Source organism: Sarcophilus harrisii, chromosome 1 (genome assembly GCF_902635505.1).
Source record: "Sarcophilus harrisii chromosome 1, mSarHar1.11, whole genome shotgun sequence".
NCBI lineage: Eukaryota > Metazoa > Chordata > Mammalia > Dasyuromorphia > Dasyuridae > Sarcophilus > Sarcophilus harrisii.
In genome coordinates this window covers 322,304,137-322,327,047 of record NC_045426.1, presented here as the reverse complement: position 1 = coordinate 322,327,047, position 22,911 = coordinate 322,304,137, and the positions used below count along the sequence as shown (strand labels likewise).

The 22,911-nt window shown below is 34.6% G+C and overlaps 1 protein-coding gene across 10 annotated transcripts in view; it reads right to left on the bottom strand.

Moving 5' to 3' along the window:
* Positions 1-22,911, bottom strand: part of TLE1 (TLE family member 1, transcriptional corepressor) — a 114,288-nt gene that overhangs the window by 60,953 nt on the left and 30,424 nt on the right. For 6 of the 10 annotated variants that reach the window (XM_031945488.1, XM_031945493.1, XM_031945487.1 and 3 more), the window contains exons 5-6: positions 21,219-21,281; positions 18,599-18,673 (exon numbers count right to left, since the gene is read on the bottom strand). In XM_031945488.1, coding sequence (XP_031801348.1) covers positions 18,599-18,673; positions 21,219-21,281 — 138 coding nt within the window. Of the gene's footprint in view, positions 1-18,568; positions 18,674-21,218; positions 21,282-22,911 lie in introns of all 10 variants that reach the window. The other 4 variants (XM_031945486.1, XM_031945485.1, XM_031945483.1 and 1 more) reach the window with 1 other exon arrangement.

Sequence of the window (22,911 nt, the reverse complement as noted above, 5' to 3'; positions counted from 1 at the left end):
TTAATTCAAAATAACTATGAACTTATAATTAGAGGAGTGGTTGAACCCAACAAAACAAGTCACTATGCTAGGCCCCGGAGATAATAAATACTATTAAGTAAAAATGACAAATAAATCGCTTAATTGCATACTATTAAGTAAAAATGACAAATAAATCGCTTAATTGCATGTCAATCATTTCTAATACCTATCCTGTTCTACCTCCTCCCAACTGTAATTCTGAATCTGAGCTTCAATATTCACTATGGGCAGCTCTTTTGGGCAAAAAGGCCATAAATATAGTGCTGCCCAGAGCAGCAACAGAGTGGTTCATTTATCAGATATTCTTTTCAATTAAACATTTAATGGGCCAACTACGTACAAGATCCAGGGGGTAGGGAATACAAAAAACCAAAACAAAACAATACAAGAGATACAGTTCCCTTACTCTTAAAGTCTGTGCATCCAGAAGGAGAAAGATTAAAAAGCAAAAAACAACAATGGAGGGATGAATGTTTAAGTAATGGGAAAGGGGTATTTTATCACAGGAGAAACAAAGAGTCTCTTTATGAGGAAGTGACACTTTAGTGAGTCTTTGAGTGGAAGAGGGACAATTTAAGTGGCACAGTAGATAAAGATACCAGGCCTGGAAGTCAGGAAGATTTGAAAGAGTTCAAATCTGACCTTTAATAGTTCTGTGACCTGGGAAATTCATTTAACCCTGTTGCTTCAGTTTCCTATTCTTTAAATGAGCTGGAGAAAGAAATAGCAAAACCAACATAGTAACTTTAACAAGAAAACGCCAAATGGGGTTACAAAGATTTGAAGATAACTGAAAATGACTGAACAACAACAACAACAACAACAACAAAACAAAGAGAGTAGAAGTTAGAAAATGTTGTTGATGTTGTACTGGGGAAAGAAAGGAAGGAAGAAAGAAAAAGCTGCCATCCCTGGCACCAGGATGAAAGTAAAAGTGAAGATTATATACCAGAAAAAGCAATTAACCTAATTTTTTTATATTTGGAGTTCCACACAAGCTTGAAGACAGGTTGTCATGCAACTTACTTAGGGCAGCTAATCTAGAGCACCCAAGATGAGATTTAACTGCCAAAGTCAAAATTTTCTAAAACAAGGTACTTTCTCCATCAAAAAGTTTCCTCATTCATCAATCAAAAAACATTTATTATATACAGGCCACATTGTAGAATTCAATATGATGAATGACATGATAGAAATAGCGCTAAAGATGGGAAGTGGTTGTACCAGACCATATACAGAGATAATCCATGCTGAGGATAGAAATCATTTGAAGAGTTAAAGGGACCAATTCTCAAGATGTGATAAAGAATAGAAAACATATTGAATAATTTTGTTGTTTTTTTTTAATCACAGATCAGGAGACTCATGAAAGGTTTTGTAGATGAGGTGTTATTTCACCGTGAAGGATTTTAAGACTTCCAAGAAAGAAAGATCTAAGAAGGCAGGGGATTTCAGGTAATGGGGGAATGAGCCAGATGGGATAGATCAAATGTCACTTTAAGGGGACGACTATGGTCCATATAAAGAACAGTATGTGAAACTGAAAAGATAGTAATGATGGAACTCCACTAAGTTCTATGAATATATGTAATTAAGTTACCTTTTGTAATACTTGCTCACAAGTATGTATTATTTTAAGTTTTATAAAAGCACTTTCCTCATAATGATTCATGAGTTATGTTATTATCTTAATTTTTCAGATGAGAAAACAGTAAGAAGTTAAGTAATTTGCCCACAGGCATAGATGGCAAGTGTTTACAGTTTTCCACTTCATCATGCTAGTGACCTATGTAAGAGGGCAGCAGGAAGGGGAAATAATAAAGACTGAATTGTTTATTCTTTTCCTCTGAACTTTCCTAAGGAGATGCTACAGAAATAAAGCAAACTCTTAAAAGCAAAAAAGAGATTTTTTTTTTTAATGACAATCCAATAAAAAAAAATTTTTTTAGGTAATAGAAAAACCCACATATCTTTTGAAATATATCTTCTCTCCAGAGCTAAAGAGTTTATGCCTTAACAAAAAAGCAAAAGATCCTTATTCAAAATAAATGGGGCACAGCTAAGAGGAGCTATTTTAAAATATGATAAAATAAGTACATATCCAAAACCAAAAGTCAACGTTATTTGCAGTAAGAAAATACTAGCACCTTCTGCAAGAAATAAGCAATAAAGAAAGGATGCCTCTTTTCTTCACTGTTATTTGACACGTCTAGAAATGTTAGTAATAGTCATAAAATAAGAGAAAGAAATCAGACATAAATATAGCTGGAGACAACTGTCCTCAAATGACCTGGCTTCCTTAGAAAACCTCAGAGAATTAGCAAAGAAAATATGAATAGCTTCAGTAGGAGTAGCAAAATAGAAAATAAATGCACAGAAATAAATGACATCTATATACCAATAACAAAATTCAGAAGGAAATAATAAAAAGGTAAATTTCATATTAAAAGCAATTTAAAAATGCATGTTATATAGGTTTCAGCCTATCATGGCACTTTCAAGACTTCTCCAAATACAACCACAAAATGTTATTTTAAAAATTAAATGACTGGAATGATTTAGAGAAATTCACTGTTCATAGTTAGATAGCATTATTGACAAAATGACAATAGTTAAAATAAATTTACCAAGTCAGTGACCAAGTGGCTACTTACTAGGCAAAATAACCACTAAAATTATTTGAAAGGGGAGAAAAAAATATTTAAAATCCCAAAGAAAATAATAAAAAAAAGTAGGAATGATTATCATCATATTACTATATTATACTGTAGGTTATCAAAACTACTTGGTCCTGGTTTAAAAAAAAAAAAAAAAAAAAAAAAGAACCACCAAAAAAAGTAGATGAGCAGAATAAACTAACTAAGGATGGCTAAGAAGAATTATGATGAAAAATTGTATCCATACCCAGAGAAGGAACTGATTATGTATGAATACAGATTGAAGAATATTTTCTCTTTCTTTTTCTCATTCTCTCTTTGTCTATCTATTTGTTTCTCTCTTTGACAACCCCCCCCCCCACACACACACACACACCATTATTAGGGTAGGAGATCTATGTTTTCTTTTACAACCTGACTTTTATGGAAATGTTTTTTGTATAGCTTCACATGTGATTTCTTAATGGGGGCTGGAGGTAGGGATAAGATAGAAAACCTAGAACTCAAAAAGTTTTAAAAACAAATGTAATTTTTTTTTCCTTTTTGATCTGATTTTTCTTGTACAGCATAATTGTGGGAGAACTGCACATGTTTAACATACTAGATTACTTGCTATCTAGAGGAAGGGTTGAGGGAAGGGAGGGGGGAAAATATGGAATACAAGGTTTTACAAAGTGTGAATGCTGAAAATTATTTATGCATATGTTTTGAAAATAAAAAGTTTTAAGAAAAATGGAAAAGAAAAATGTAAAAAATTGTTTAAATGTAATTGGGAGAAAATTTTTTCAATTTTTAAAAAGATGAATCAGAAATAAGTGAAATTAATAATATGGTTAATGTTATTAACATAATTAGTATTATTAACTTAGTTAATATTAATAAGTGAAATAATAATATGGTTAATAATAAAATTCAAGGGTATATATATTACTTGGGGACAATTCAAATTGACATAAAACTACTAAGAAAACTGAGAAGCAGTTTGGCAAAAATTAGATTTAGATCAAAGTCTTATATAAGAAAAAGCGCAAATTAGATGCTTAACCATAAGACAAGTCACAAAAGAATGAGATAGGTATCTTTGATTATTATGGGATAAGGGAGAATGCCTAACCAAACAAAGCAATCACTTACACATACACATACATACATACATAACAAAGTTCATTTTAATTATGTGAAATTAAAAAACTTTTGCAAGAATAAAATCAATATAAATACATTAAGAGAAGCACTCAAACAGGGAAAATATTTCTGAAACTAAGATTTATAGAAAACTAACAATATAAGATGTAATAGTCTTCTCTAAAATGTAATGTTCTCTGGGAACAGGTTTCTTGGGGTCTCTGGGGGCAGCCTTAGTTTCAGTTCAGTAATCACCCCAAATGCAGCTAGGTGCTAAAGTCCAAAACCTTTATTGTCTTCTTCAAAGTCTTATCTCCTTCACTTGGGGCTCAGCTAGTTTTCTGGAGGCCTTCAGGATCTTGGTTTCAGTATTCTCCACAGGACAGCCTGTCACCACTTCTCTGTCTTCCTTAGTTCTCCTCGACTGCCTTCTCTGGCTTCTGAATCTCCCCGACTCCCAAGGGTTTCTATTTCAGCCTCCAGCCACCACAAAGGTGGACAGTGGAATGAATCTGTCTCAATCTCCGAGAGCTTCTAGTGCACTTGTCCTTTCTGGCCCTGAGAGCTTCTCCTTTTATTATGCCCCACCACTGAGTATACACCAATCAGTGTATCACTAGGAAACCATTATTTGTTGTAGGATTAAATCAATGCTAAACTAGATTTAACCACTGTCTCCTCAATTCCACTTACTTAGCATCTTGTAAGAATCCTAACAATAAGAGAAGAGCCATTCCCCAATGATTAAAGGACACAAACAAATCTCAAAAGAACTGAAATGTTTTCACAATCATATGAAATGTTCCAATTCATAAATGACAATGCAAATCAAAACAATTTTGAGGTTTTACTTCACACACCCAGTTAATTGTTAAATATAGTAAAAAAATGTAAATATTTAATGACTTCAAGTATGAGGTAAATGGGGAAGAGAAAGCTTTGGGAGGTGGTAAGTTATTACTCATTAGAGATCTGCAGGCAAAGGTGGGATGAGTATGTCATGTTTCATAAAGGAGATCCTTCTTTTAGTAAGGAGAGAGCTACAAGGTCCTTTCCAATTCTGATTCTTGGAGCGTTTGACCAAGTAATTATGTAAACTGACAAATATCATAAATCTTGAGGAGGAAAATCTGGTTCCCCTCCACTCATTTTAAATTAATAATGGCCTTTAATTTACTTTTGGACATTAAAATAAACCAATGTTTATCATTTTAGCAATTTAGAATTATCCTGGTCCTGCTATTTATCATAAGTTTGAGCAATGTTTTTTCATTTGTAATAAAAGAGATTTGAACACATTTAAATCATACATGTCTTTGCATGCCCATTAATGTGATACCATTCTTGGCTCCATCAAGGTTGTGTGTGTGAGATACAGAGTGTGTATGTGTGTGTATGTGAGAGAGAGAGAGAGAGAGACAGACAGACAGACAGACAGAGAGAGAGGAAGAGAAAGAGGGGGAGGGAGAGAGAGAGAGAGAGAGAGAGAGAGAGAGAGCGAGCACTTAATTCAGCTTTCAATATTCCTTTGTCCCCATATAAACTATTTTTTGCACCTCAAAAAAAAAAAAAAACCCACATACACTTTCTATAATTGACGATACTAATGTTAAGATTAAAACATATCAACCTTCCACAGCCCTCTCTCCAAATAAATATCATATTCTGCTATGCAACATAAAAAAGATTCAACTGTGGAACCTTTTCCATATTGATATTAAAAAGCAAGAACACTCTGTCAATAAAAAGTTATTAAAAATAAAATAAAAAAATAAAAAGCAAGAACGGGATGGTTTGGTAACAATGGAATTTGATAGTCTCATCTTCCTCTCCCAACATGTCAAATTTGGGAAGGATATGAGTAAAATGTTCTAAATCTTGAGCTAATGAGACCTCAAAACCCACAAAAGAATAATGTCTCCTTGTCTGTGTCTTTCAGAGAAAACCTCAAACACACAAAATTTTAAATAACTACTTCCCAAAATGGGTAAAACAATCATGATGGTCACAGACAGGGGAAGAAACAGAATCCTTGCCTCTGAATTTAACAGTTAATGGGAGGAAGGAAAAATTTTATGTTAACCCTTAATGTTTACACCAAAAATATTTGAGTAAAAAATTTACGTTAGTGTGGTTTTTTCTTTAAATCGCTATTCTCTGAATTCATTACTAAATCTTTCGCTCTTTTTATTTTAAAGACTTTTTACAGTGCAAAGAGGAGGAACAAATAGCATGACACCTTGTAAACAGAGGAGGGCTTAAGCACAGTTAGTTCTGACATAAGGCTTGTTTCAAAAAATGAATATGCTCCAATATAATTGATATATTAGGGAACATTCTGATAATAACACAAATTGTGTTAGCTTGTGTGTGATTTTTATATTCAAGAATCAAAGAGAATACAGAAAACTGCACCACTTCACAAGAACTCATTAGCTTCAATCCTTCTGACGCCCATTTCTACAAGCAAACTTCAGAATTTCAAATCTTTATCAAATCAAGTTGTCACTCAAGCCTTTTACCAGCCTACCAAGTAGCATCCGAGGCTGCAGACACTGCCACTATTTATTGTAATATTTACATATTTCTCAAAGATTTATGATATTGTGCAATTATTTTTTAATAAATTCCTATCTTTTGTCTGCGTGTCACTAACAAAGTTTTTGAGTGTCATGATTTTTAACGTCATTTCCTCCATAATCCTTATGGTATGTATTGTGCAATTTTACAGTGAATATTACTTTTTGGAAACAGATAGATCCCATTATTGTATTGCCTAACAGCTAGAAAAAACACACATACATGTACACACACTCTCTCCTCCTACTGCTGCTGTATTATTAAACAAACTACCATCAGGTGAATGGCCTCTCCTCATTAGAGGGGGTACATGAAGAGTTTACAGACAGTAAAGTGACAAGTAAGTTTTGGACCTATGATTTCACTAGTACTGGGAACCCTGAGACAAAGAACCCACTTCCATGACATAGGCAAGTACTTTCTCTGCGACTGATAAAAGTTTTGGGGGCCCTAAGACGTTTAATGATCTGCCCAAAATTATGCAAAGAGTATGTTAATTGTGGGACTTGAATGGAAACGTGGGTAAGGTAGATAGGGTGCTGGGCCTGAAGCCAAAAAGTTCAAATTCAAGCATAGATATTTACTAGCTGTGTGGTCAAGTCCTTTCTCTGCTCTCAGTCTGTTTTCCTATGTAAAATGGGTATAAAGATAACACCTACCTCACACTTACAAGCTGTGTGACCCTAATCAAATCACTTAATCCTGTCTGCCTCAGTTTTCTCATTTGTAAAATGGCCTGGAGAAGGAAATGGCAAAGTACTCCAGAATCTTTACCAAGAAAACTCCAAATGGAGTATGAAGAGTCAGACATGACTGACATCATTGAACAACAACTACTTAATAGCAATCTCTTAGAAATGGCATTCTAATGAGAACCACTGAGAAGCATGGGAAGATATCAATTAATGGGGAAGGGAAATAAGCAGAAACAGGAAAATGTACACAATGACTCTTATGATATAAAAAGGGGAAAAAAAAGATGGAAATACTGTGTAAGGATAATAGAAGATATTTGCAAAGTATTTTTGTGACCTTTTTTTTTTGGGGGGGGGTGGAGGGGGGGGAGAAAAGCAGCAGCAAAGCCATTCTGGTTAAGTGACAAGTGTGTGAAGCTAAATTTGAACTCAGGTCCTCCTGGCTCTAGGGCCAGTGCTCTATCCACTGTGCTACCTAGCTGCCCAATGCTAGTCTTCATTATTTCTGACCCACTGTTCACAATGCCACACCTCCTCTACCAAAAGTTGGAAAGCATTAAGAATATCTTTAGGAGTACCCTAAGTATAATCTAAGACTTTAAATGAATTTGCTTTTAGTCTCTATAACAAACTAGTGCCATAACACCATGCTATGAGTCCTTCGCTCCACATTCCTTTGGGTCATGATTCGTAACAATAGCAAACAAAAAATTTGTCCACAAGACACACACCTGCATGTAGCAAGAATCTCCAAAGTTTGGATTAGAGAGAATCAAAGTATTAATCAACTTTTGCATTTCAAAAAAATTAATTTCTAATTCCCCCATTTTCATATTCAAGTATAATACAAATTTTATTTGAGCAGTAAAGCATCTAATCTATTGGTTATTATAATTAACCAATATATAGTTAGACAATTCCTCCAATTAATAAAGCTGATGAATTTTTGTAAAAGACTTAGCTATTCTGATCAAAACAACGATCCAAGATAATTCCAAAGAACCCATGATGAAAAACGCTACCCATTTTCAATACAGATTAAAGCATACTTTAAAAAATTTTTTTCTGTTATCTTTTGCAACATGACTAATTTGGAAATACATTTTACATGTCTTCACATGTATAACCAACATCAAATTGCTTGCCTTCTTAAGAAATGGAGACAAGTGAAGGAAAAAGAATCTGCAAGTCAAAAAAAATTTTTTTAAATTAATGTTAAAATTTTGGTACATGTAATTGGGAAAGATTTACTGGAATAAATAAAAATACATTATGTATAAAGTTGATGCATCAACAGAATATAAACTTTATTTTCAAAAAGACTCTTTACCAAGATGACATATAAATGACAAAACTTAACCAACAAGGATTAGATATTCTATAAATGGCAGTTTTTTAAAATGGCTGCTATTCCTAAAGAATGGCAATGGGAGAATACAATGAGCATTTCTACCATATTTCCAATTAGATTCCCAAATTTACTAAACTATAAGCATACTAGAGACTCATACCCTTATAATTTATACAGCTTCATGATCCCCCGAGAAACAGATCAGCCATTTAGCTACCATCTCATTCATGTCTTATCTTAGAATAAATAAGCTCTCACTATATTGGTTAAATTATAGGCCACTTCAGAACTTCATTCTGTTCCCCTACTATGAAATATTCAACCAAGTCTCTTTTTTTGTTTGTTTATTTTTTGCTGAGGCAATTTTTAAGTGACTTCCCAAGGTCACACAGCCAGGAAGTGTTAAAAGTGTCTGAGGTCACATTTGAATTCAGGTCCTCCTGACTTCAGGGCTGGTGTTCTATCCACTGCACCATATAGCTGCCCCCAACCAAATCACTTAAAAAAAAAAAAAAAAAAAAAAAAAAAAAACTATTTATTACAATTGGAATCAGATAAGACTAATGATAGTATAACTCAAACTTATGACCACTACTAGAAAAGACAATTTTAAAAGTAGGGTACCATTGGTTGGCTAGCAAGCATCTTCATATATGAATGGAAGGCAAATTTTTATAATATTTATTTCTCAGTGTACAACTTAGGCAATTAGTGGAGAGAGTACCTGGCCTGGAGCCAAGAATACTCTTCTTCCTGAGTTCAAATCTAGCCTCACTCAATTATCTGTGTGACCCTGGCAATTGACTTAACCCTGTCTGCTTCAAGTTCCACATCTATAAAATGACCTAAAGAAGGAAATGTCAAAGTACTCCAGAATCTTTACCAAGAAAACTCCAAATGGGGTATGAAGAGTCAGACATGACTGAAATCACTGAACAACAACTATTTAACAGCAATCTCTTAGAAATGGCATTCTAAAGAGACCCATTGAGAAGCATGGGAAGATATCAATTAATGGGGAAGCAAAATAAGCAGAAACAGGAAAATATACACATGACTCCAATAATGTAAACAGGAAAATAAAAAAGATGGAAATACTGTGTAACTATAATGACTATGTTTGGTCCAAAGAGATGAGAAAATACACTTTCCTACTTTCTTTGCAGAGTTATGCTGGAGAATACCACATTTACTGTCAAATTTAGTTGATGCTTTGGTTAATTTTCCTACCTTTTTCTTTTTTTCTTAAAATGACAGCTCTCTTAGCAGAGGTGAAGGAAGGGATGTTATTTAGAAATGAAGGTGACATAAAAATAAAAGATTTCAATAAAATTTGGGGAAGATGAGAAGATACAGCATTTTTAGTTATATCAATATCTATCTATATGTGTGTGTGTGTAAATATATATTGCTAGATATATGTGTGTGTGTGTGTGTGTGTGTGTGTGTGTGTGTGTGTGTGTTATATCTCTCAATGAAATGAATACTATTTAATCTGGCCATCCCATTTAGTTCTAGCCACTAACTAGATAGATAATTAAATCCTGGATAAATTTTTGGACCTCAAAGTCTCTATCGACACTGAAATTCCATTTTTGCCCTAAAAATGTTTCATTTCTCCCTTGTTTAAGTGTATATTACAGAAAGCTCTAACAGTTACACTGTTTTTCTCATCTTTACCTAACTTGTACTTCAGGCACTCTCACATTAACATCCCATCAGAATTTATGTCAGTCCTTGCCCAACAACCTTCCAACAAGGAAATGCGCAAAGCCCCATGGAATAACTCCATGGAAGAACACTGAAGATCAGAACACTTGTCTGAGAATGATGCTTGGCAGTACAATTTAACATTTAACTGCACTCCACCCAAAGTAAGATGCATCAAAAGCTTTGTGCAGTTTCTTCTAAAAAAAAAAAAAAAAAATTAATAAATCGCCATCCTATTAAGATATACTCACGTAAAGGGCTTGGCAGCATCAAACAGATTACAGCTGACAAAGACGACCTTGAGTGTTGCTGCAGCCCTTTAGTCTATTCTTTCTGGTAGTTGTATGCATTATTCTTTTAGGCTCTATTCCTCTTTTTTACAAGGAAACACACACAAGCCCAGGTATTTATAGGCTTTCCAAGGATTAACTGCATATTCGTAAGAATAAACCCTCAAGAGGTTAAACTCATCCTCTTAAACTTCGCACAACAATCCCAGAGATAACTGTCAGCCACATCCAAGGGGGAAAAATAATCCAACATCTTGCTAATCCTGTAGCCAATCAACTCATGCAACAATAGACTCAATTTGGCTTAAGAGTATAATCAGACAAAAACATTTATTTTCCCTAAAATATTAAAAATCCATACAGTGACCCCATTTAATTAAAAAAGGCTTTTGTGTGCCAAGAACTGTAGATACAAACAGGAAAACAAATAGCCCCTACCCTCAAGAACCTTACATGCTATCAGAAGAAGCATCATGTACCTATAAAAACATGTATAAAATCTAGAAAGTTAACACAAAGTTATTTGGGAGAAGGAAAAGCCTCAGCAGATAGAGGAGATGAGAAAAGACTTCATGTAGATGCTTAAATTAGTCTTTGAAGAAAACTAGGGATTCTAAGAGGTACACAAGATGCAGGCATATATTCCAGTCATGGGAGATAGCCTGTACAAAGAAACAAGAATCCAAGAGAAATCTAGAGGTTTTGGGTCACCCTTCACGTTGCTTTCATTACTAAACATAAAAAGATGCATATACTTCAAAAAAAATAAAAAAGCATGTTCCATATGCTTTCAGGATATTCATAAAATACATTACCCCCAAATTTGCCACAAAAAAAAAAAAAAAAAAAAAAAAGATGAGATCACTGATTAAGCATTGTACCACAGATTAGCCTGCCTGGTGCACAGCAGAGGGAAACAAACAGATCAATCTTTCAAAGAAAGTAAGCTACTGTTAAATAAATCAGAATAAGGTCAGAATCATCACTGAAACTCATTGCTATCAGGTATATGTATGATCACCAGAGAGATGACAGATTTTCTTGTAGTTAAGGTGACGACATCACGTGTAGCAGACATCTGGTTTTTCTGGCTAAAAGGCCCCAAATACTCCAAGTATATAAGCTTACCAACCTTATTTTTCCTGCATGCACAAACATTATTCTGTCCTTCAAATCCCACCTCAAAATCTATCTGCTTTGTACCAGGAACTTGATTGTTCTCTACATGAATATTGGATACTGAATCAATGATTTATCTCCTTTTCAAACATATTTTAGGCTTATTAAACTAATCTTTCTCTTTAAAAAAAAAACTTTATATTTATATTAGCCAGATTTATGGAATGTACATCATGGAAATTACTGAACAGCAATACTTTTCCAGTGATAAATGCCTTAAAAATCCTTCTTGCATGAAGAAAAGCATCTGGTTCAAATGCTGAAATATATGCAACCTCTACCCAAAAAAAAAAAAAGAAAATACAAGTAGCAATCTCTGAATTCTAGTAACTGGCACTTATAATACTCTGTTAATTATCCATTTATGGCACTTAGCAGGCCTGGAAGTACCATGATATGCTTCCTCTGACTTGAGAGGGCTGGGAATCCTCAGAGTAATAACAGTATAAACTGGTGGGTGGAATTAAAAAGAGAGTGGGCTTAGAAACATGGAAAACAAGATCATGTAGTTAACAGTAAAGCAACGAGATTATTTTGCCTTGTTGTTAGACTCAAGTTCTACCTTGGATCCATTCCACAACTATTAAATTCTAAGCATTGTATTATGGACTGGAGATTCAAAGACAAAATAGAAGGTCTTGGCCATCAAAAAGTTTATATTTTACTAAAGAGATGTGAGGATGAAAAGCCTCATATTTAAATTGTCTTTTTTCACTTTTTTAAGTTTTGTCTAACTCATTCATGACCCATTTTGAGGTTTTCTTAGCAAAAAAACTGAAGTAATTTGCAATTTCTCTCTCCAGCTGATTTTAACAGATGCAGAAACTGAGGCAAACAGAGTTAAATTATTTGTCCAAGGATCATTGTTATTTTCTGTGGCTGGATTTGAACTTCAGTCTTCCCAACTTTAGGCCTCCCACTCTATCAATTGCCCAATTTAAGTGTCCTACACATTCAGATAAACCCAAAATAATTTCCATGCGTAATATGAAAGGCAGTTTCTTAAAAGAAGAGCTACGAAGGGCAAAATGGAAGGGTATAGAAGAATGGACCTCATACTGGATGAGAAACTATGGGCAAAACACTGAGCTTCTCAATGTCTGAGGCAACTATGACAATGTCACAGAGGAGTTGGTGATGTATCCTGGTAGAGGAGTTTCCACAACAGAGGAGCAATGATATTTATCAATCAACTAGCATGTATTCAGTGTCAGGTATTGTACTAACCACTAAAACTCCAAAGACAAAAATCAAACAGTTCTTGTTCTCTATGAGCTTGGGACATGACAAATATATAAAATAAGCAGAAACAAGATGTATGAAATACAAGAAAAGACCTAAAGTAATAACAATTTTAAATGTGATCGTGGGCAAGTTAGATACCTTCTCAAAAGATGAGCTAAATGATTTAGAATAGTTAGCCAGGAGATCATTTAAAATTCTAGTTCTGATCTAATCCAATCCTTTCCACTTCCAAAATTCCTAAGATTCAGATTCTGTGATTTGTGGCAAAAATGGAGGCAGGAGAAACAACTTTTATTACTGTACAATAAGGATAAACTCTGAACTTTATGTCCTTGAATTCAGCTATCACTCAAGTCAATGCCTGGAAGCTTTTTGACATTATGAAAGAACAACTGGAGAGGGACTAAAAACAATTTTTTTCAAATAGAGACAATAATATTTGGTTTGTGTATTTTAAGAAGCAGGTATGCCTTGTGAAATTCTGGAAGCCCAAGAAAGCCTATTTCTAGAGCAACTGAAATACTAAAGCATGTTCTCCAATGTCTACAGAGAAATTTTCAGAGGAAAAACCAACAGGTTAAACAGATAATCCCTAAATTTCTTAAAGAATGATCAAGTGGTTCAAAGTCCTCCAGGCCCTGTCCCCCTCCCCCATCCTGCCTTGTCTTAATCAATGATATCACTCAAATACCTTGAAGAATCCCATGATCTTGATGACCAAAATAAAGCAGCAAGAGGAAAGAAATTTGTATCCTATAATAAGACATCATTTTAAATCCAAAAGGCATTATTATTGCATTAACTCTGATCAATGTATATGTGTTTTTAAGAACTTTCATCATAGACCTAACAAAACCAACAAACCAACAACAGTAGATCAACTAAAGCAGAAGTGTTTTAAATCTATTTTTATGTCACAGATCCTTTTGGCAATCAGATGAAGGCCAAGGACCATTTTTCAGACACACTCACACCCACACACAACCTCAAGTATATTTCTATTCTAAATTATTAATTTTACATTTTTTTTAAAAAAGCAATTAGGTAAAACTATTATTGGGTAAGTTAATACCCAGAGAACATAATACATTGAGGAATTATAAGGGAAAAGAACAAGAGTGACATAATGGGGAAGGGGAAGAGTTGCCAATAAGCCAATTTTTGACCAACTTGGACAGCACTTAAATCATAGAAGTCAACTGTTCCACATATTAATATTATGACTTTAAAAATATTTATTATGGTAACTATCACTAGGATTCAGCAGAGTTGTATTAGCTGAAGTTGGGAAGTGGATATTCGAGGGGCAGAAATAACTAGACTGTTTTTTTAAAAAAGAAGAAAAAAAAACAAAAACAAGGACAAATTCTGGAAAATGGGATTGCCTGATTTTGGCAAATTGTGGAGGAATCATGTGAGAAGATCAGATTGAATAGTGATAATCATTAGGATGGGAAAATCTAATGATAGTTAATTAGCCAAAATATAGACTCAAATTTGTATATCACTAAAAGTTTAAAAAGTGTTTTTTACAAGGACCCTTGGAGGTAGATAGTACAAATACTGTTATCTCTAGTACAAATACTGTTATCTCTATTTTAATCAGATAAGAAAACACACTGGGGAGGTGAAATGACTTCTTCCTTATCAAAGAGCCTGAAATTAGGGATGGAATTTAAACACAGGTCTCTGGATTCCAAGAACCAGCATTCTACTCTGCTGCCTTGCCACCAGTGAAGGTGAAGTTTTTGGATGCAAAGTGCTAACATCATCAAGGGGAAGGGGGAGGGGGAGGGTTGTTGGGGTAAGCCACAGAGATGACTAAGTGAAAGGTGACTGTCATTTTGCCCAGGATATCCAATTAGAGAAATTTGCAGGTCTTCAAAAACATAAAAACAGAGCTTAGCAGCTAGTTATCAATAACAATTAGTTTAAAAAGGAAGGTACCAGATGGCAGGCTGAGGAGAGCTCCTCCCCTGCCAACCTTCTCTACTATTTCCCTACCCTCTAATGGAAGACCTGTTTATTACTCCTCGGCCCAGATGCAAAAAAATTTTATTACAATTTAAGTTGGACAAACGTATTTTGCTTTAAGGTTTGTAAACAGTTTTGGCCTTTCTTTTATCCTTCCAACCCTATGAGATTAGTTTTATTAATACTCTTAATCTGCTAGGGAGGAAACCAAAGGTAAGTGAGGTTAAATTTGCTCAAGATTATACAAAGAATAAATGTTTAAGGCTGAATTTGAACTTCGATATTCCTGACATCAAATACAACTCACTATTTCTTATGTAAGCCAACTTCCTTTATGTATGTCTAGTCATCTAATAAAGAACTGAGTATCAGTTGGGTATATAACCACCATCTTACTGACGGCTTCTATGAAAAAATTTAGATTTGACTTATGTCAAGCTTAAAACAGTTCTTCCAGGAATAATAACCCACTAAGTGTGAGGACTGCCTGTGGAAATCTGATACTCAAGTGCTCATATTCATATATATTCATTTCCCTCAGCTCATCTTGTTTTTCTAAGGCCCTGGTGGTTTGTGTGTCAAACCAGACCAAACCCTGAGTTCATTAAGTACTCTGTATTATTAAATAGCCCTTTTATGGTTACAAGAATACAACCCATTTAATAACAAATAGCTTTTTAAAAGCAGCATTCAACAGGTAAATGTGCAATCATTATTCTACTGAGGCCATCGAATTTGCTTTCTCTCCCTCACCACTGAAATGGTCAAAGCCAAGAACAGAAAAACAAAATATTGAATATAAAATTTCAAGTCTCTCTTCTCTCTTTCTCTCTCCACTCCTCCCCTTGCCTCTCTCTCCTTCTTTACTCTAACTTTGCTCTCTCCTTCCCTGTCTCTCTCGACAGGAAGTGAGAAAAGATTAACAACAAAAAACAAATTAACACAATTGCTCTAGCTACAAGAACTGAGTTTATTTCCAAGAAAAATTAACTGTACTTTGAATCATCTAATAAGAAAAATTAAATAACTTCCCTTATCCCCAGAGTGCCTAGTTTCAGATCCAAGCATTAAGGACACAAGAATACAGAGATGCTTAGCCAGGTGAAGTTTTCTATTATTAAGAAAACCTAACCTTTATTCCTCTAACTCCACCCACCCACCCCAGCTTACCTTAGACTAACATCTTTAGCACTGCTGAGCCCTAAGTTCACTGATTGTGTCTTAAACTGAGAATTTTCTCAGTGATTTGCATTTTAAAGAGGACTCTTTCATGATCTTTCACACTTGTAATAGATGTCTAAACCGTTAAATTACTATTTCTTTTCTTAGCCTGAAAGACGATGCAGTTTAAGGGCATGGCCCCTTCTATTGTTCTTTACACTAAGTCAGGTCCCTGAACAATACTGACAGCTGCTATCAAACCAGGCTGCATTTACTTTGGTGTACAGCTGCTGCTTGTAGGAACAGACAGCCTCCTGATGCCTCCTCCCCTCTGGGGAGACAGGTTGACACACTGCATGTTCAATGAATGGGGTGCAAAGGTCTACTGAATTGTCAACCCAATTTTATGCTACTCCGATTTTCCAGGATGCACACAATCCCTTTCAAGTAAAATCAAGCATATGTCCGAGCATGAAACTTACGCTTTAGGAAAGGATCATTATTGATCACATCCAACCATAAAAAGATCCCTCAGACAAATTAATACATACTTAAAATGATCAATTATAAAAGATTTGATTGCTAAGTCTGTTTAAGACATCTGGCTGTCAAGAGGCTTGAGATGACCTATACTTAACTAATCTAGTTTTTCTGCAGTGCTACCATACTCTTTTAATGAAACAGTAACATTACCTGAATTATTTTGTTCTGGAAAAAACTATTAGAACCCCACTTTAAAAGAACTCCTGACATCATTATTTGGAGGGGAAGCTTAAGTTCAAGATCACTATTTTCTGAGAGTGACATAGAAGGAGATTCTATAAGTTTAGGAATCTATTAAAAAGCTTTACTATAAATGTTATACTGAAACATACAAATATTACAGGAAAACCAATGTGATACAATCCATACCTGGAGAATTCCTTGCCTGTATGTTGTTTTAATCAAAATAAATTCTTTCTTTTTTAAAAGAAGCTATGATCAAAGTACAAGTAAAATTCACCATTATTCTTTGAGATATCTATAAAAGGCTTAGCTTAATACCTGACACATAGTAGGTACTATGTAAATACTTATTCTCTCCAAAACTCAAGCATTGTACATACTAGAGTTCCATATGAAGATTTGATTTGAACTCCAGAATAAAGCAATTCATTCCTCAAAAAAAAAGTTACAGAAGGTTGCAGACAAATGTAGATGTAATTGTGTTTTTTTGGTTGAATGTGATTAGAGTGGACTAAGTAACAGTCAAAATGTGATACTGAGGTGGGGGGGCAGGGCTTGGATTTGGGGGAAGGGGGATTGTTTATGCAGAGCTAAGCTGTCAAGTGTAATAAAGCAGCTTGAATAAAATTTAAGCTGAAAATCCACTGAAGCTCCCCATTTCAGGGAGGAAAAAGCTATTAAAAGGGAATGAAGGTCACCCTCCCAGTTTATTTCACCTAATTGACTGCCAATAGCTTACCACGGGCAAACTGACTGCAGATCTGCAATTGAGAAACTGATGAAAGGAGAATTTTCAAGCTGAGGCTCATTCTTTTAATCCTCCCTGGCTCTTATGTTTTTTCTCCATCTCCAGTTGGGATGTAATTTTAAGCACAGATGGATCAACTGGTCCCATTGTCTGCAAACGTCATTGGACTATGGCACTGCTAATCCGTAGAGCAGCATGTCTAATTATCATTACAAAGTGTCTGAGGGAACCATAAAGACCAGCAGGGCATCTTCTCACAAGCAATTAACATAAATTGATAAATGAGTAATTTGAATCCGCTCAGGGCGCTCACAATATGAATAAAATCAGAAAGGACGGCTCCTTGTTTCGGCTACTTCTTTCACTTAGACTGGAAGGGCAGAAAACATGAGAAACATTCTGGAGACTCTGTGTCGGGGAGTGGGGAGAGGGGAAAGACTCATGCAGTGGAAGGAATGTACGGTTCACCAAGTTCATTAATGCACAGCCAATGACCTGTGATTGACAACCAGTCACAAGCAAGGAGTATTAACTGATCTCAGCATATTTAAAATCAAAAACTTGGTGAAAGGCTATTAGAACACTATGTCAGACAATTAACACTTCTTCAAAAGCAAGAGAAATTTCTTTTCACTGGTGTGCCCCTTTAAAATTCATGAAAGTTGTACAAGAAAGAAAGAGGAAGAAGGGTGAATAGTTATACAGGTTCCAAGTACTTTCAAAAGCAGAAGGCAAAAGCAAAGATAACTAAATGAACTGAAGCAATATAAAGCTCAGGCTTAGCCTCACTGTGATCCCAATACCATAGGAAGAAAGGAAAGAAAAACATTTAAAAGGCTACCAATCTGGAACCTTTTGTTTAACTAACACAATACTAAAAGTCTTGCTATTGCTAATGCAATGAATGAATGCTGCATGGGAGCAGGGAACAAATCACATTCTTTGTGCCAAAACAAAATAAGTTTTCTTTCCCTTCTCCTGCTCCTTCCCTTCACCAAAAATACGAGTCTATAAAAACACCTATCATCTATACATAACATCAGACATCAAAAATATCTTTACAGTAAACTAGCAATCAATAAGAAATGAAAGCTGGTTATACACACTGTAGGAGGGAGCCCTGGAAGACCACGTACCCCGATGATGGCATTCAACTCAGCCATGGTCACTTGCTTGGCACGTTCAACTGCTTGAGCCACTTGTTGCTGATGCTTTGGAAGAAAAAACAGAAAAGCAAGGTTAAGATAACTAAGTCAAAAATTCTACTTGTTTCTTCCTAAAATCTTGAAGCATGGGGAAAGTAAACAAGAAACACTTGCTAAATGTAGAAGAGCTTAAGGCAGAGATGTTAAGCGAACTACACCAAAGGCTAGGCTCTCTTTCCTAGATACTGTTTTAATACATGTAAAATAAATGCAAAGCATTAGAGCAGAGGGAACCTAAGAATAACTACCTTATTTTAAAAGTTATATATTTCACCAAATACTAGGGGCTACCAAGTTTTCTGTTGGCTGTTTATGATTTTTTAGATCAGTATGTGAGAAAGATGTCAAAACACTAAGAATGACTCAACTGTCATGAAATTTCAAGGTATAAATATAAAATCCCACACTTGGGCTCAAAAAGTTAATTTCACAAGTACAAAATGAAGAGGAGGCTAAGAAAGAAATTTATCACAAAAAAACAAAGATGTGGTTTTTAATGAATGAACGAATATAGAGCTGATTAATTACTCATTATACTCTTTCCCAGTCAGACTTGAACTAGTGTATTGTTTTCAGTGAGGGACACTTTATGGACACTGATAAGTTGGAAAACTTCACAAGGGTAACAGCTCTCAAGATTATGTCATGAGAGGGAGTAAAAAAGAGCTGAGGATGTTGAGTCAAAAGAAACGACAACTCGAAGGGGGACATGATAGATGTATCCATGCATTTGAAGGGATGTGTCCTTAAAAAAGTAGCAGTGTTTGGTCTGAAAAGCCAAAAATGATTGAAAGTTACAAAGATGCAGATTTGGGCTCAATCTAAGGAAAATTTTCCAATGACCACTATGCAACAGTAGAATTGGTTACTTCTGGAAATAGCTGGTTTCGCTGGTTCTTCCTTCACTAGAGCACAGGCTGGAGGAACACTTTAGGGAAAATATCACAGAAAGGATTCTTATTTAGGTTGGGCTAGACAGTGAGGATGGTAAGGGGAATAATGAGGATTACTAGCACCTATATAGTGCTTAAAGGTCTGCAAAGAACTTTATATATGTAATCTTATTAGGTCTTTATAACAACTTTGGTGTAGGGAAGAGATAGGTGCTGTTATTTTACTTATTTTACAGATGAGGAAACAGAAGCAGACAAAGTTAAATGACTTGCTCAAAGTAAAAGCAAGTAAATGTCTAAGACAATATTTTAACTCAGGATTTTCTGACTCTTAAAGCCAACACTCTATCCATGATGTCTTTTCTAACTTTTGAGTTTCCCCAAAGCAAGAATATTCTGAGGCCCTAAAATAAATTACATAAACACAAAACGTGTATGAAAGACTGGGCAGAGGTAAAGTAAAAACGTCCTACCCACACAGTGAGCTTTACCTCATCAGTCTAAATATAAAAACTTGAGGCCAAGAAGCAGATTTTAAAAGGGCAAATTTAACTATTCAAAGATACAAGAATTAAAGCCTAGAGCAACATGTTGTAAGAACGCTTAATCTACTTTCAGCTTTTAAAAGTTACTTTATTTGGACTTTCTTCTCATTCTTATCTCCTCTTGCCCTTACTTTCCATAAGAGGATAACTATATATTTGTCTCTATCTCCATAATCATTTTAATTTTGGGAATAGAGCACATTACTCTGTGTGTGTGTGTGTGTGTGTGTGTGTGTGTGTTTAAGTACATCTATAAAAACCTATTACTTACAAGGAAAATGCTCATCTAGATGGAACCATATTGAACCATTATCAACCAGATCCAACTCCCTCCTACCAAACTGACACTCAAGAGTTAAAGTGACTTCCCAAGATCAGAAAGACAGTAAAATGGGAGAGCCACAAATGGAACTAGACCCTCTGAATCCAAACAAAGTACTCTTTTTATAATACACATTTCCAAATTTCTATAAAAACTCTTTTCCCTTTTGTAGTGAATCAGGGTTTTAAGTGAACTGTCCAGGGTCACAAAGCTTAGTATATGTCTGAGTCTAGATTTTAATTCACTGGTGCTCTATTCATTGGGCCACCTTGGTGCCCAGTATCTTTCACATGACAATTTCCAGTTTTTGTAAACATTACAACTATATAAAAGTGAGTAATTGTTGCATTATTCATTTTAACTTTAAAGTTCAACCTGGGATTTAGTAAATTGTATAGTCATTTCCTACAATGCAGAAACAAAAGGCTTTTATAACTAACATCAGAAGACAAACTTTTTTTTTAATTTTAAAAAAAAATGAGGAACACTTGAGTGATCAGTAGTTACTACTGCTGCTCACAAAAAAAAAAAAAAAAAAAAAAAGCTTTATCTTGATAGTCATTTTGCAGTTTTCTTCTGAAAAGAATTAATTTGAAGTTGAGCTATTGTCGCCAGTTCTGCAGCTTGCCCTCAGATCTGTTCAACCGAATAGCAGGGGGTTTGCACACTTCAGCTGTAACAGATGTTCTTCACACTTGTGCGTTGTGATAAAATTAACATCTTAAAACTAGCTAATTTGCAAACAGAGAAGCAACATAATTGCACTTTAACAGCTGAACAGTTTTACTTACTTCCTGAGACAGAAATGGGATGACTTGTGCACAAATTGTATTCAATCTCTTGGCGATTTCAGTCTGTAGAGATAAGAGGGAAAAAATAACATAAAAAATTAGGCTACTTGGTATTAGATTTAAAAAAAAAAAAAAAAAAAAAAAAACACTTTCTAAGAAAGTCTCATATCCCCAAATACTTTGTGCTTCTATAATAACCTTTCTTAATTTGAGGATCTAAAAATGCCTTACAAAGTTGCTTCATTAATCTTTATAACATACTAATGAGGTAAGTGGGTAGCTGAACTTAATCCCACTTTACAGAAGGATAAACTGAGCTATTATAGTTTACATGGCTTAATGGTTTCTTAATTAGATAATAGTAGACTTGAGAATGCTATATTCATGGTTTGCTAACTCTCACTATTTTGTACTAACAAATGGTTAATGTCTAAAGAGTGCACAAGCAGATTGAATATATCTGGCTTACTTAACCAAATGATTGCCAGAATTTTCAGAATTAAGGACTATGGTGTCTGATTTCACAGTTTATAAGTATGAAATGTGGTATCAACATATTTTAAAATGAACTATAAATCACATAAGTTTTTCAGTCTGACAATTTTATGGTATCCCTTGAGGTAACACAAGACCCCAGGGTGCTACCAAAAAGCAGGAGAAAGGTCAAGTTTTCTTTAATGTCTAAAACTCTAAGCAATAAATCTTGCCTATGGAGTCAATCATTAATAAATAGAGTATTTTCCACTGCTTAGAGGAATTACAATCTAATGTAAAATTTTATTTAAGGTTCTGACCTGTGGAATAAGAATATTTGGAAAATGAATATAACACCACATTCTCTACTATCACCCTTGTTCTTAAAATCCACTGAATTTGAGATTGGAGTTCATCAAATAAGGCCCCAAACACTTGTTACTTATTAATGTGGATCCTACTACCAATATGGTCAGTCTTTAGGCAAGTGTGAATCCAATTTAAAATACCACTATTATTCCTGTAAGCATGTTCCTCCAAAGCTGTATTGGATAAATCAAAGCATGTTAAATTATTCTTGAGATTAGAACTATTGTATATGAGCTTACACTTCTTATATAGTCTAACCCCCTCATTTTACAGATGAGGAAACTAGGCCCAGAAATAATAAAACATCTAGTTAGTGGGGCAATGCAGGTTTCCTGGAGTCTAGTTGTCAGTCCAATAACCATCTGCATCATGGCAGGAGCTGATTATGATTATGTTTCTTTCTCTCCCAACAATCACTCCCTAACCATACCCCCACTCTCCACAAAAAGAAAAAAATTAAGTGCCTATTACATGTAAGGCACATAATTAAATGCTTTATAAATATTATTTTTAGAAAACAAGCAAATAATCTAAATAAATTTGATACATTTTTCCAGGTGGCTGAGGACAATTTGAGTGAGATTTCAAGGGTTTCTGAATTGCTATCCACTTCCAAAGAAAGTACTGATGAACTATCCACGAAGATTGAAGCATACTTTTAAATTTGGAGACGAAGGAGATAGTATTTTCTTTTGCAATATGGCTAATATGGAAACGCTTTGCATGAATTCATATGTATAAATGATGTCTGTTTTCTCAAGGAGTGAGGGAGAAACATAAGGAAGAGAAGAAAAATGCAAATTTTTAAAAATAAAATAAAATTTTTAGATAGGAAATACTTAAATGAAAT